General features: G+C 44.0%; 1 protein-coding gene and 1 long non-coding RNA gene across 2 annotated transcripts; one reads left to right on the top strand and one right to left on the bottom strand.

Annotated features, from left to right (window-relative positions):
* Positions 1-702: 702 nt before the first annotated feature.
* On the top strand, positions 703-12,573 carry LOC310746725 (vomeronasal type-2 receptor 26-like). The gene is made up of 4 exons (XM_083580717.1): positions 703-1,554; positions 2,293-2,520; positions 9,685-9,811; positions 11,437-12,573. Exons 1-4 carry the CDS (start codon positions 721-723, stop codon positions 12,345-12,347), a joined length of 2,100 nt encoding a protein of 699 aa, XP_083436843.1. The 5' UTR covers positions 703-720; the 3' UTR covers positions 12,348-12,573.
* LOC310746733 lies at positions 1,546-3,001 on the bottom strand. The gene is made up of 2 exons (XR_014540786.1): positions 2,885-3,001; positions 1,546-2,117 (listed from the first exon to the last, which is right to left on the bottom strand). It is a non-coding gene; the product is annotated as an uncharacterized lncRNA (long non-coding RNA).
* Positions 12,574-14,490: the final 1,917 nt, after the last annotated feature.

Below are 14,490 nucleotides of genomic sequence, written 5' to 3'. Positions count from 1 at the left end.
ATGGACCAGCTATGTTTGGGTATGCAGCATTTTCTACTTAGTGAAGAAGGAATGTGCATTCAGTGGGAGGGGGGAAGCTTTCAAGATTCAAACACAGGTAACTGGCACGAAAATCCTTCTCCCTCCTCACCACACCACCCCCCCAAAAGTAATGGGTTTGGGGAAGATTAAACACATAATGAAGTTGTGTTAAGTAGCAGAAACAATCAATATTTGCTTGAAAGGAGTAATAGTAGTGAACAGCTGGTTCACAATTGAAATATGGTTTCATAAAAGAAGTGGGAGGTATCGTAGAAAAAGGAGGCGGAAATCTCAGTTTTGCTCTTGGCTGGGTTCTGTGCATCATGAATAAGAAAGAAGAAGCTCTAGAAAAATAAATTCGGAACTTACAGTTCTGACAAAGCTAAATAATATCTAATGTACAGGTAGCTAATCCTCTTATTGGGGCGAGATGACACACACAAAAAATAAATAAATAAATAAATGACACAGTGCCTGCCCCCACTCATCAGATCAAATGTTTAACAAGCAGGAATGGGAAATTATCCCAGTTTTCAGCTCATATGAATGTGTCTATTTTGAATAAATGAAAGACAGCATGCGGCCAACAGAATTCATCATATAATGTACATAAATAGTTTGAAATAACTCTGGAAATTATATTTTGTCTCGTCCCTTCCTCCATTCCCTCTTTAGCTCATTTATGGCACAGCTCCAGTGATGAATGATAAAACCCCAGGGCTTTCCTTCTACCAGTTGACAGCCCAGGAAGACCTTCAATATGAGGGAATTATCTCTTTGCTTCTGCATTTCAAGTGGACATGGATTGGGGTCACTGCAATGGACAATGACAATGGGGAAAGATTTGTGCATACAGTACTTCAATTGTTTTCTCAAAATGGCATCTGTTTTGCCTTCATAGAAAGAATTCCCAATTTTAGTTTCATCTCTGAAATTAAAGATATGCTACAACAGGGGGCAAAAATACATGATAAAATAATGAGCAGCAAGGCTAATGTAGTGGTGGTCAATGGAGACTTTTATTCTATGGCACTTTTTAAATGGCTTCCATACCTATCAGAACACGATATGACAAATAATGTAAAAAGTAAAGTTTGGATAGCAACAGCTGAGATTGAATTCACTTCATTTGTCTATCAAAGAAACTGGGATTCGGGACTATTCAATGGTGCTATAGCCTTTGAAATTCACTTCAGTGACCCACCAGGATTTCATCAGTATGTTGAGCACAGAAACCCTTCCAACACAGATGGGGATGGTTTTATCAGGGACTTCTGGCAACAGGCTTTTGATTGTGTATTCCCAGATATCACTGCAGACCAGGTGGAGGGGAACATTTGCACAGGAGAAGAGAAGCTAGAGAACCTTCCAGGATCATTTTTTGAAACGAGTATGACAGGGCACAGTTACAATATCCACAGTACTGTCTATGCCATCGCCCATGCTTTACATGCTATGTCCACATCCAGACCCAGACACATAGGAATGGCATATGGAGGGAGAGTGAAGAATCAGAATCCACTGTTTTGGCAGGTAACGGGTTGAACATCCTCAACATGGAAGAGCACTTTTATTCCTTCACAATGTATGGTTTTCCTAAATACTGTCAACTTGCTCTTTCCTCTCAGGGTTCAGGCATATGGAATATGAGGAGGAACTGAATCTATAATTTTGTGGACAGATGATGGCTGTGTCTTTGTTTCTCTGAGGAAAGAGCAATGATGGCTGTCTCCATGTTTGAGGAGAACCCCCCCCCAGTACATGATAAAGCATTTCCTTGGAGATGTTTTGTGGCCCATTGAGACACCATTTCACTAACAGTCAGGAAGCAGTGGTAACAGTCAACAGAGATGAGCAGCATTCTTGCTATTCCAATTGTTACAGCAAACCAAATAGCTGTGTAGCTGTGTAGCTGCTATATATGTATAGGCATACAGAGGAGTAGAAGGAAATGTGATATTCTTGACAATAAATAATTATCTGCCATGTGCATTCCTTTGGCTGTGAAACACCCTTGACAGCCTGCAAATTTTTCGTCAGAGCACGGGGTCACACGCCACTGTTCTGCATGAGGGATGTAACAGGGAGAGAGAGGCCTGACAGAAAAAATGAGAGAGAAACATTTATGTGGGAGAAAATGGGTTGCCTCTCTACATGCTTGTCCTTGACTCCACTCACTGTAGGTTCTGGCCTCAGAAGAAAAAGGATTGCTCAGCCCTGTATTAGAGTGCAGCCTTTTCTAAACACTTGTCTTTTCTGTTTTCAATTTAGCTCCACCACATTCTGAGAAGTATCTCATTTAATAACACTGCAGGAGATGTGGTATCCTTCAACAAGAATGGGGAGGTAGCATCTAGCTTGGATATTATCAATTGGATTATATTCTCCAATCAATCCCTTCATAGAGTCAGAGTCGGAAGGATAGATCCTGGAGCGCCTTCAGATCAAGCATTGACCATTGATAAAGAAGTAATAACATGGCACAGCTGGTTTAACCAGGTAGAATCCAAGTCACAAGCATTTAGCAAAAGGTCTAATAATAAAGGAGCCCTGATGTTCTATCCTGAAATTTAAAACTGATTTCATTTGACAACGATGAACACTTGTGAAATACAAGTGGACCAAGGAGGATATAGTGTGGACCAAGAAAGGATAAAAAATGAAGATAGGATAAAATGTGACTGAAAGGGGGAGGAAAAAGGACATGGGTGAATGGGTGAAGAGTGTCCACATAACTGGAAGTATATCGCACTGGTGCAAACAGTCCCCAGAGTAATGCTAGATAGTCCAAAACGTCAAATACTGGTCCCAGTCCAATACAACAAGCAAAGTCCAGAGTCAAACAGTAAATCCAGGTTCTCACCTCGGCAAGAGAACCAGGGTAGGAAAGCCTAGAGTCATCTGAGTGCCCACAAACCTCCTCCCAGAACAAGCCCCATGGTGTCCACCTGGTCAATTAGTGAGCTGGGCTGTGTTCCCTTGCCTGCCTCAGTCTTCTATGTGTTTCCCACTGTTCCTGACGCCTCACAGCCCGCTGTGTCCATAGAGATGGAAGTACCTCTGGTTCTAATGATGTGTCCCTTTCCCCTGGTTCCCATGGACTGTCAGCTGCCCCTTGAACATCCCCTACTACTGTCCTGTGAGTACCTCCTAAGTCCCCAACCTCTCCTGCCCAATCATCAATTTGTACCAGTTGTGGCTAACACTCCTTGCCAGGATCCTCTTCCCCTTCCTCGGTGTCCTGATATATCATGACAAGAAGGCAACAGGGGATGAAATGAGGCCAGAGTGAGAAACTGAGAGTTGACAACAGGAAGTATAGAGGAGACAACTAAAGTTGATATGGGAGTTGTAGAAGAGAAAAAGGGAAGCGTGGTAGTGAAGGTGGAGATAGTGGAAGAAGGGAAGGACATGGAGGATGAGGTGAAGAACCTGGTGTAGGAGTCATGGCACACACTGGTATTTACTGCCATTCTCCTTATTTATTTATTTATATTCTCCAATCAATCCCTTCATAGAATCAGAGTCGGAAGGATAGATCCTGGAGCGCCTTCAGATCAAGCATTGACCATTGATAAAGAAGTAATAACATGGCACAGCTGGTTTAACCAGGTAGAATCCAAGTCACAGGCATTTTCCAAAAAGTCTAATAATAAAGGAGCCCTGTTGTTCTATCCTGATCTTTATAACTGATTTCATTTGATGATGAACACTTGTGAAATACTTGTTTTATTTTGAAAGGAGGATATAGTGTGGACCAAAAAAGGATAAAAAATGAAGATAGGATAAAATGTGACTGAAAGGCGGGGGGGAAAGGACATGGGTGAATGGGTGGAGATGTGTCCTGAACCACCCACATAACTGGAAGTACATTGCACTGGTGCAAACAGTCCCCAGAGCAATGCTAGATAGTCCAAAAGGTCAAACACTGGTCCCAGTCCAATACAACAAGCAAAGTCCTGACTCAAACAGTAAGGCCAGGTTCCCACGTCTGCAAGTGATCCGGGGTCAGAAAGCCTAGAGTCATCTGAGTGCCCACAAAATTCCTCCCAGATCTAACAAGCCTCATGGTACCACCTGGTCAATTAGTGAGCTGGGCTGTGTTCCCTTGCCTGCCTCACTCTTCTAGAGTATGTTTCCCACTATTCCTGATGCCTCACAGCCCGCTGTGCCCATAGAGATGGAGGCACCTCTGGTTCTAATGATGTGTCAGCTGCCCCTTGAACATCCCCTACTACTGTCCTATGAGTACCTCCAAAGTCCCCAACCACTCCTGCCCTATCTTCAATTTGTACCAGTTGTGACTAACATTCCTTTCTGGTATCCTTTCCCCCTTCCTCAGTGTCCTGATTTTTCATGAGAAGAAGGCAACAGGGGATGAAATGAGGCCAGAGGGAGAAACTGAGAGTTGACAGCAGGAAGTATAGAGGAGACAACTAAAGTTGATAGGGGAGCTCTAAAATAGAAAAGGGGAGGGGTGGTAGTGAAGTTGGAGATAGTGGAAGAAGGGAAGGACAGGGATGAGGTGAAGAACCTGGTGTAGGAGTCATGGCACACACTGGTATTTACTGCCATTCTCCTTATTTATTTACATATTACTTTTGTATACTCTCTGTACAACTAAGCTATCTTCCCACTGTTATTGATGCATATTTTTATGAATAGCTCAGTTCAGTTCCTTTTAAAAAACAAAACTGGTTCAATGAACATGTTTACTTAATATGCATATTTTCTCTCAGAACACATATTTAATTACATATTTTGATCAAAGAAACACAATGTGTTGGATAGTTAACTTCACATTCTGATGGTATGGATCAGGACGTTTTTGTCATGTGACAAAGACACATGAGAGCAGAAGCAGCAAAGCAGGCTGGAAAGTGCTGGGACTGCACAATCATTAGGGCCTACTAAAGTTATTCAGGCCTAACTGCTAGCTGTTGAGTCACTCTGACATGTGACTTAGCAGCCAGTTTTTCTTTGTGATCTCTGTAACTTTTCAGAGTCAGTCTGCCTCAGTTGTGAGCAGAGTCAGTATGTAATCTTAGTCAAACTGTTTGGAACCATGTTGTTTATGAAGAAGTTTATTTTAACTCAGTAAAGCTTTTATTCTTTAAAACTCTGCATTATTAATTTACGCTGCGCGTCAGGTTATGGGGCCCAGTCTTTTATGGATGGTGAATTGCTAAAGCTGGAAAATTAGGGTGCTGTTGGTGAGGACCTTGAAGGGACTGAAGGTCCAGTGGTAAGGCCGCGTACTGAAGAAGCAGACCTGGTGCAGCAAGGAGCAGAAGCCATGTCAGCTCAGCAACCTGCAGAATTATTTATCTTGGCAACACTGCCTAGATGGAACGTCTGAATGGTAAGAACTACCTGACTTGGGCTCTCAAGCATGAACTGGTTCTAAAATGTGATAGACTTTGGCACTGTGTGGAAGCTGGTTTGAATCCACAACCGTCTGAGCAGGAATGTGAAGAGGATGATAGAGCCAGAGCACACATTTTGTTGGCTCTAGAGGAACCACATGTCCTGCACATTGCAGATTTGGACTCTGCCAAACAATACTGGGATCATCTACATCAGATACACCTGTCTGACAGTGCTGGTTCAATAATTGGACTAACTAGGAGACTGTATAGAACTGTGCTACTTGAAGGTGGATGTTTAACTACACATCTCCAGACTTTGCGCATGTTATTCCTCCAGTTGCAAAGGAGAGGAAAAAGATTTCCAGACCTGGATCAAGTCTATATCCTGCTATACAGTCTCCCACCAAGCTTTAATATTGTGATAGCCTCTCTTGAAAGCATGAGGCAAGAAGATTTATCGATGGTGTACGCAACAACCCGTCTACAGGATGAATCTGAAAAACGCGTGGAAAAGCTGAGAAGGCAGACCAGAAGAGTTTGAGTTGCCCTGCTAACCAGAAACCCAGATTCTCAGGAGGAGATGGGACCGAAGAACGCTCCACGGATCGTGCCATGTTGGCAAAGAAATGCTATCAGTGTGGCAAGCTCAGGCACATGAAGAAAGATTGTCGTGTGAAAAACCAAGGAAAAGCGAGCGATCCACATGAGACAGGAAAACGGACGCATTTCGTCTTGGCCGCCGCAAGAAAAGAAAAGAAAATTTCTCTAGACAGCTACATTTTGGACTCTGGCTCTGCCAGAATCATAATGAACAGCCCTGACTGCTTTACAACACTCAGCAAATTGCCAAAAGGCAAGGACAGCATTTGTCTTGCTGAGGGGCGGCATTGCCCAAAATCAGGTATAGGTACGTGTTATTTGCCATGCCTAGATGCAGAATTGAGGGATGTATTGTTTGTTGAAGAACTAGAATTTTCTTTATTGTCAATTTCATGCCTTACCAATGTTGGTTTCGAATTTATGTTTGAAGGTGATGAATGTTTTATTAAGAAGCAGGGCAAGGTACCGTATTTTTCGCCCTATAGGACGCACCGTCCCATAAGGCGCACCTAGTTTTTTGGGGGGGAAATAAAGGGGAAAAAATTATTTCCCTCCCCCCCAGGCGGGGGCTGCGGCGGGGGAGGCCCGAGCTTCCCCCGACCCCAGCCCCCAAACAGGCAGCTCTCTGCAAGCTGTGGGAGCCCAGCGCTGGCTCCCGCTGCTTGCGGAGAGGTCCGCGAAGCCTGGGCGCGCTGATCTCAGCGCGCGCAGGCTTCGGCTTGCAGGCAACTCTCCGCAAGCAGCGGGAGCGCTCCCGCTGCTTGCGGAGAGGTCCGTGAAGCCTGGGCGCGCTGATCTCAGCGCGCACAGGCTTCGGCATGCAGGCAACTCTCCGCAAGCAGCGGGAGCGCTCCCGCTGCTTGCGGAGAGCTCCGCGAAGCCTGGAGAGCGAGAGGGGTCGTTGCGCACCGACCCCTCTTGCTCTCCAGGCTTCAGCGAAAGCCTGCATTCGCCCCATAGGACGCACACACATTTCCCCTTCATTTTTGGAGGGGAAAAAGTGCGTCCTATAGGGCGAAAAATACGGTAATTGCTTCTACTAAAATGGTGGATGGCTTGTACCCTTTACAGCATTCTCCACCAAGTGATGGGGTCACAGAGAGACCTAAAGCTGGAAAAAATGATGTGTTAATAACTGAACAGGATAGGTGGGAATAGGTTCATGCCAATCCTAGTATTTTAATTCCTCTCAGTACAACCACAGGAGCCCCTCAGGCAGCCAGCTGCTGAGAAAGACTAGAAAGTGGGGAAAATTTGCCCTCTGACACTGACACTTTGCAAAGTGCCACAAGCGGTGAATCAGAGGAAAAACAAAATGATGAACTGGAGGAGCAACAAGAGAAGGAAAGCCCAGTGGTTATTCCTAGGAGGTCCACACGGACTACCAAGGGTATTCCCCCTGATAAATTGACTTTTGGTGCAACAAAAGTGTGTCATGTTAATTGTACAGAGCTATGGGTTTTTGCTCAAGTTCTGAAACTACCTTCCGAGGAACAAACCCAGTGGTTTGACGCCATGAAAGAAGAGTTGGGATCGTTCAAAGAAAATAAGGTTTACACACTAGCCAAATTGCCACCAGGTGAAAAGTTAATTTCTAGCAGGTGGGTCTTTAAAAGGAAGACTCAGGTGTTTGGTGACACACGTTTTAAAGCTATACTGGTAGCAAAAGGTTTTACACAAAAGCCAGGAATTCACTATTAATGAGCTTTTTGTGCCCACTGCCAAGGCAGAAACAGTGAGGCTTGTTTTGTCTGTTGCAGCTGACAAGAAATTCCAGTAGCACCTTAAAGACCAACTAAGTTATTTCTTGGTATAAGCTTTCGTGTGCATGAACACTTCTTCAGATACAAATTTCTTCAATTTCTTCCAAGAAATTTCTTCCAAGAATTTCTTCCAAGAAATTTCTTCCAATTTCTTCAGAAATTGGAAGTAAGTCATTATGATATTACTTCTGCATATCTAAATGCTCCTCTGGACCAGGTGATATACATGCGACAACCCCTAGGGTTTGAGGAGGGGAATGATTTGGTGTGGAAATTAGACAAAGCTGTCTATGGTCTTAGGCAAAGTGCTAAATACTGGAACGATTGTATAAACACACAACTCTTAAATCTTGGATTTAAAAGGAGCATTGCTGACCCTTGCTTGTATACAAGAGGATCAGGAGACAATTACATATTGGTTTTGATCTTTGTAGATGACTTGATGGTGGCAGGTAGTTCCACAGGTAAAATTCAAAAGATAGCAATCAGTTGGAAAAACATTTCAAACTGAAAGACCTAGGACCAATAAGTCACTATTTAGGGGTCCAAATATGCAGAGAAGCAGATGGAAGTTTCTTAATATGCCAAGAGCAAAAGATTAAAGGTCTGCTTGAACAGCTAGAAATGCAGGATTGCAATGCTGTGCAAACCCCTATGACTGTAGATTTTCAAAAGACTGAAAGTGATGTTTTGTTTGATCAACCAGATTTATACCAATCGGTAATAGGATCTTTTCTGTACCTGAGCCAATGGTCGAGGCCTGATATTTCATTTTGTGTAGGTATTCTAAGCAGAAAAGCAAGTAAGCCTAGTGTACTTGATTGGGCTGCTGTGAAGCAAATACTGAGATACCTGAAGGGTACACAGAATAAGTGTATAAAGTTATCTGCATCTAATTCAAGTTATTTGCAGGTGTTTGTGGACAGTGACTTTGCAAATTGTCCATCCACGAGAAAATCAACCAGCGGTCTAGTGGTCATGTTTAGAAGTTCACTAATTGCTTGGAAATCTAAAAAGCAAGGTTTTGTTGCCACATCTATGTATTAAATGATTTGGGATATGAAGTGCAACAGCCTGTCACAATCTATGAGGATAATCAAGCTTGTATCACAATTGCTAATTCAGGGAACACTTCAGCACATGCAAAACACGTGGCCATCAAATTTTTCAATGTTAAAGACTATATACAACGTAATGTGATTAAGTTGGTTTATTGTCAATCACAGGATAATTTGTCTGATTTATTTACAAAAGCGTTCCCTAGGGTGCAACATGTTGAACTGATTGCAAAGCTAAATCTTGTGGACAAAATATATGAATAAGTTAATTTTTCATGTTTATACTTATGCTCTCTAGGTCTTTGGGGGACTGTCATGTGACATAGACACATGAGAGCAGAAGCAGCAAAGCAGGCTGGGAAGTGCTGAGACTGCACAATCATTTGGACCTACTAAAGTTATTCAGGCCTAACTGTTGAGTCACCCTGACATGTGACTTAGCAGCCAGTTTCTCTTTGTGCTCTCTGTAAGTTTTCAGTCAGTCATTCTGCCTTATTTGTGAACAGAGTCAGTATGTAATCTCAGTCAAACTGTTTGGAACCATGTTGTTTATGAAGAAGTTTATTTACTCAGTAAAGCTTTTATTCTTTAAAACTCTGCATTATTAATTTACGCTGCACGTCAGTTTTGTATTAGAATATTGAGAGACTGAATTCATCAAATGTCCCCAAATGATTTCCTCCACCTCAGATAGTAGCTGTTGAGACTAGGGTTGGTAATTGCTTCTACAGTGTCTGGTGCCCTCAAGGGAGCCAATTCATACCCTACTGAAATGCTGTGTCATTTTAGTAACACAAAGCTGGGTCTAGCACCTGAGGGATTCCAAACACCTTATTTTCTGTTCATCATTCTGCTCTTTAATTTATGAATCAGGCCTGTCCTCTTTCCGCCTGCACTAAAAGTTGCCAACCAGGATCTAGCAAGAAAGTGAAAGAAGGGAAGCCATTTTGCTGTTATGACTGCATCCTATGTCCAGAGGGCAAGATTTCAAACCAGGAAGGTAAGAGACATAAATGATTGCACAGTGAATTGAACTTAGTTTCCTCACACATGATGGGGATCTAAATCTAGCCATGGCTAACAAGCTACCATATTTTTTGCTCTATAAGATGCACCAGATCATAAGACGCACCTAGTTTTTGGAGGAAAAATATTCTGAATCCCAGAAGCCAGAACAGCAAGAGGGATCTGGCTTCTGGGACAGCCTCTTGCTGTTCTGACTTCTGGGATAGCCACGCATAGCCTTTCCCGGGCAGCGGAATGAAGGCTTCCCCTGCCCAGAAGAGGCTGTGCGCGGCTAACCTGCCCTCTGTCCCTTCCCCCACCTCCTCCAAAAGCCAGCCAAGAGCGGCGAACTGTTTAAAGGGAGCACTGCTCTTGTGGGCTTTTGCAGGAGGTGGGGGAAGGGACAGAGCCACTCTCTGTCCCTTCCCCCCATCTCCCGTAAAAGCCGTGTGCTCTTTGAAAGGAAAGCAGGAAGACACAATGAGAGATAAAGGAGGTGCTGTGGGATTGGTGGAAGTCAATGTCTTCTTGTTGTTTTAGTGTTTATAATATTAACTTGTAAGATATGGATTTGTTTGTTTTTGTTTTGTTTTTTTTGTTTTGTTTTCAAATGTTGATTTTTGTGTGTTGTGTATGATTATTTTTTGATATCTTTCGTGTTGTTGTTGTGTGGAAAATACTAATAAAATTCATTTAAAAAATAAAAAAATAAAGGGAGCGCGGCTCTTGGGGGCTTTTTTGGGAGGCGGGGGAAGGGACAGAGCTGTGCGCCCTGTCTCTTCCCCTACCTCCTTCAAAAGCCAGGGATAGTCACATGAAGCCAGAAGCTAGAACAGCAAGATGGAGCACTGCGCAGGGCTCCCTCTCCCTGTTCTGGCTTCTGGGATAGCTGTGTAGCCTGCATTTGCTTCATAAGATGCACACACATTTCCGCTTACTTCTTAGGAGGGGAAAAGTGCATCTTATAGAGCGAAAAATAAGGTATTTTCAAAGGGGCTGTTATGGATAAGAGTCTGATGCTGTGCTAACCAGAGCCAATAATCACACCAGGATGTGGGGGTATTTTATTGAGACTGCAGTAATATGATACTGGGAAATGGATTCCAAAGCCTATATATCTCATGGGTGCCCAGGAAATATTTTTATGCATGATGCTTAGATCAAGCCATCAGGAGGATATATCATGTTACATGCTGATTGGTTACAAAGCATTTTCGTAGAATCAAGGTATTTGCACACTATTCAGCTTTTCTACTTGTTTTTCAGATTCATGGCAATACCATCTATCTTCTGCTGCTGCTTCCCTATTCTGAAATCTAAGGGCAGGTTTCTCTCTCCTCTTTCTCACAAAACTGAGAATATGGTCAATTTTTATTCACCACAGTCATGGGATGCCTTTTCATACCTCACCTGGCTTACCACATCCTTGCCATTATAGCCCAAAATCATATTATAGCACCACATAGCTCCAAAGCAATTAAACAAGTTCCCACAACAATTCAAAGTATTTTCCAATTTGAATAGATACATTTCTTTTTCTGAGTTTGAGGGAAAGGCATGGGATGTTTCTGGGACTGATAGTATATATGTGAGCTAAGGTTCATACTTTTCTTTTCCCAGATATGAATGACTGTACTAAATGCTCAGATGAAAACTATCCAAACAAGGAACGAGATATATGCATTCCCAAAGGCATCAGCTTCTTGTCGTATGAAGAACCTTTAGGCATCAGTTTAGCTATAGTTGCTCTTTCTCTTGCTTTCATCACAACTCTGGTACTGGGAACATTTCTGAAGAACCATAAGACTCCCATTGTCAAAGCCAACAACCAGAATATCACCTATACTCTCCTTGTCACCCTCTTGCTATGCTTTCTTTGTGCTTTACTGTTCATTGGCCAACCGAAAAAGATGACATGTCTCCTGCAACAAGCAGCTTTTGGCATCATCTTTTCAGTGGCTGTTTCCTGTGTACTGGCAAAAACTGTCACTGTGATTCTGGCTTTCACAGCCACAAAACCAGGATCCAGGATGAGAATGTGGGTGGGGAGAAGGCTGGCCAACTCCATTGTCATTTCCTGCTCCCTTATTCAAGCAGGCATCTGTACACTGTGGTTGGCAATCTCTCCCCCATTCCCAGATGTTGACAAGCACTCAATGCCTGAGGAAATTATACTAGAATGTAATGTGGGGACTGTGATTATGTTTTACTGTGTCCTTAGTTACATGGGCCTTCTGGCAATAATTAGTTTCACAGTGGCTTTCCTTGCCAGGAAATTGCCAGACATTTTCAATGAAGCAAAGTTTATCACTTTCAGCATGTTGGTATTTTGCAGTGTTTGGTTGTCCTTTGTTCCATCCTACCTGAGTACCAAGGGGAAATATACAGTAGCTGTGGAGATCTTCTCTATCTTAGCCTCCAGTGCTGGTCTATTAGGTTGCATCTTTTCCCCCAAATGTTATATTATTTTGTTGAGGCCTGAGCTGAATAATAGGGAACAGATAATAAGCATTAACAAAATGAAGAATTAAATATCTGTGTTTTGCTGTATGCTATGAGGGGAAAACACCTCACTTTATTACCAGCTTTTATTTACACTGCTGATTCAACTTCTAACCACTACCACCATAAATATGAGGGATGAAGGCCCTGCCCTTTGAATATGTTGATAGTTACACAGATGCATGTGTGAGAGAAAAATCACTGCTTTATTAGGGTTGCCATATTCCCAAAAGTGAAAATCCAGACAAAGTTGTTCAGCCCTAGCTCTATTTCTCATTTTAAATAAATGAAGCAGTACTAGTGGAATAATCACATGTGTTTGTTTGGTAATTGTCAGGGGACTCCCATCGGAACAGGGAAGGGAAGGAGAGGGGCAGTTGGGTTACAGGGAACCTCCCAAAATCTTGCGAACCAGTTCCTCTTTGTGATGGCCTGGGATTCCGAGTCGGATGCTGAACCTGAGGAATTCCAGCCTGCACAGGATTCCCCGCTTCCAGAGCCATCTGAGCTGGGGCTGGGGCATGAGCCTGAAGGGTCCTCACCTGTGCTGGATCCTCAGGTGCAGGCACCAGCTGAGTCTGCTCTGGCTCCTGAGGTGATGGAGGACCCATTGCCTGCAGGTGCTCCACTCTCAGCCCCGTCAGAGGAAGCTGAGGTTGCCTCTGGGTCAGATAACCCTCCAGCCTCTCCGGGGTTGTAGAGGCTTAGGGCAGAGAGGCGGAGGGAACTAAGTTCCCACAGGAGGAGTGCTCACCTCCAGGCCAGGAGAGGTGAGTCACCTGAGGATCGGGGCCACCCTATGCCTCAGGGCAGATAAATGCCAGCCAGCCCCACTCCCAAGTTGTGGAAGCAACATTGTTGGTCGCTGGTTCCTGCTCGAACCCTGCCCTGCTCCCGGCCTCAGCTTTTACAGATGGCCTCCATATTGCTCCTTCGACCTCGGACTGGACTTGGACCTCGCCTCTTGATCTACCCATGGGACCAGCACACTCTTCCTGTAGTGGGGAAAGCCACACCTCCAGTGGGGAAGAGGGGAAGGGACCAGAGGATGCTGCTGGGAGCCTTAGCACCACTCCTGGTCAAGCCAGCCAGGAGGGAAGCACACCTCTTCCATCGCCCACCCTGCGCAGAGGTGTAAAACGCACATAAGGAAGGAAAAGGCTGGGGGTGACTAAGCTAATATGTTGGGGGAGGATCCGGAAATGACCACTCCCGGATTCTGCTAGCGATTGAGGCAGACGTGAACTTTTGGTTCAGTAACCAGTAAAAGAGTCCTGACTGGTTACTCACAAGCAACCACCATTGCCATCTGACAGTAACTGAAGCATTTTAAGATTCCTTTTTCATCAACAAGGCTCCTAGAGTAGCTAGCAAAGATCAACAGTAATAAAGTTCTTGTCCTTAGGTTGTCCTTAGGTTTACAGTATGTAAAGTCTGGGTTGGCGCCTCCGGCAATGGCGGAGCTCCTCCGATCGGGAGGAACTTGCTCCGTGGAAAGCAGGGTCTGACCGCCACGGCGAAGGTGGAGACCCATTGAAATCACAAGCGAGAGAAGCTTGTGAACCTGGGATTCGGCTGGCACCTTTTGTGCCTCCCCTACTCGCGGGGAAACCCTGTTTTGGGGATCCGGAGTGACGGGTGAGTGGCGCGGTGCTTCAAATTGACTGCTTCTTTCACGGAGTGAAGCCGCATTGCTGTTGCCGGAGAGCGCTGACTTTTTCCTGTGGACAATTGGACTTTAAACAACTACCCGTGAGTAGAACAGAAAATTGGGTCCTTAAATACCTTAATTTGGCACCGAAACGGGAAGGTCTTAAACAGGAAGTCCGCCTTCCTCTTTTGTAAATAGATTGAAGCAAAGACGTTACAAGCTAAAGTCTTGGAAAGCCTTTGGCAAAGGATTAAATTTCCATCGGTTAAAATTACAAAACCCCCCTTGGAAGCAGGAGAAGAGGGGGGAAATTTTGGACCTAGCGAGCCTGCAGGAGAGAGTGAAAAACCAAATTACCACTGCTCTGAACCTGGAAAAGGGCTGCCAGAAAGAGTGACGTTTTGGGAGAGTTCATTGACTGTGAACAGAAAGTATTTGACAGCTAGCTAAATAAGAGAAAGATACTGTTTCCATTGTCCTCTTCTGCGTTTAAAAAGGAGGAAAAGTAACTGAAAATTGAA

Source organism: Podarcis filfolensis (genome assembly GCF_964270895.1).
Source record: "Podarcis filfolensis genome assembly, chromosome: 13".
Lineage (NCBI taxonomy): Eukaryota > Metazoa > Chordata > Lepidosauria > Squamata > Lacertidae > Podarcis > Podarcis filfolensis.
The sequence above is the reverse complement of the archived record's forward strand: the minus strand, read 5'-3'. Positions and strand labels throughout refer to the sequence as shown.

Excerpts from the sequence above, each read along its gene's own strand:
- LOC310746725 (XM_083580717.1), top strand. The coding sequence starts at position 721 with ATGAATGATAAAACCCCAGGGCTTTCCTTCTACCAGTTGACAGCCCAG. Across the intron at positions 1,555-2,292 it reads AGAATCCACTGTTTTGGCAG|CTCCACCACATTCTGAGAAG; the intron begins GTAACGGGTTGA and ends TTTTCAATTTAG. Across the intron at positions 9,812-11,436 it reads CAAGATTTCAAACCAGGAAG|ATATGAATGACTGTACTAAA; the intron begins GTAAGAGACATA and ends TTCTTTTCCCAG.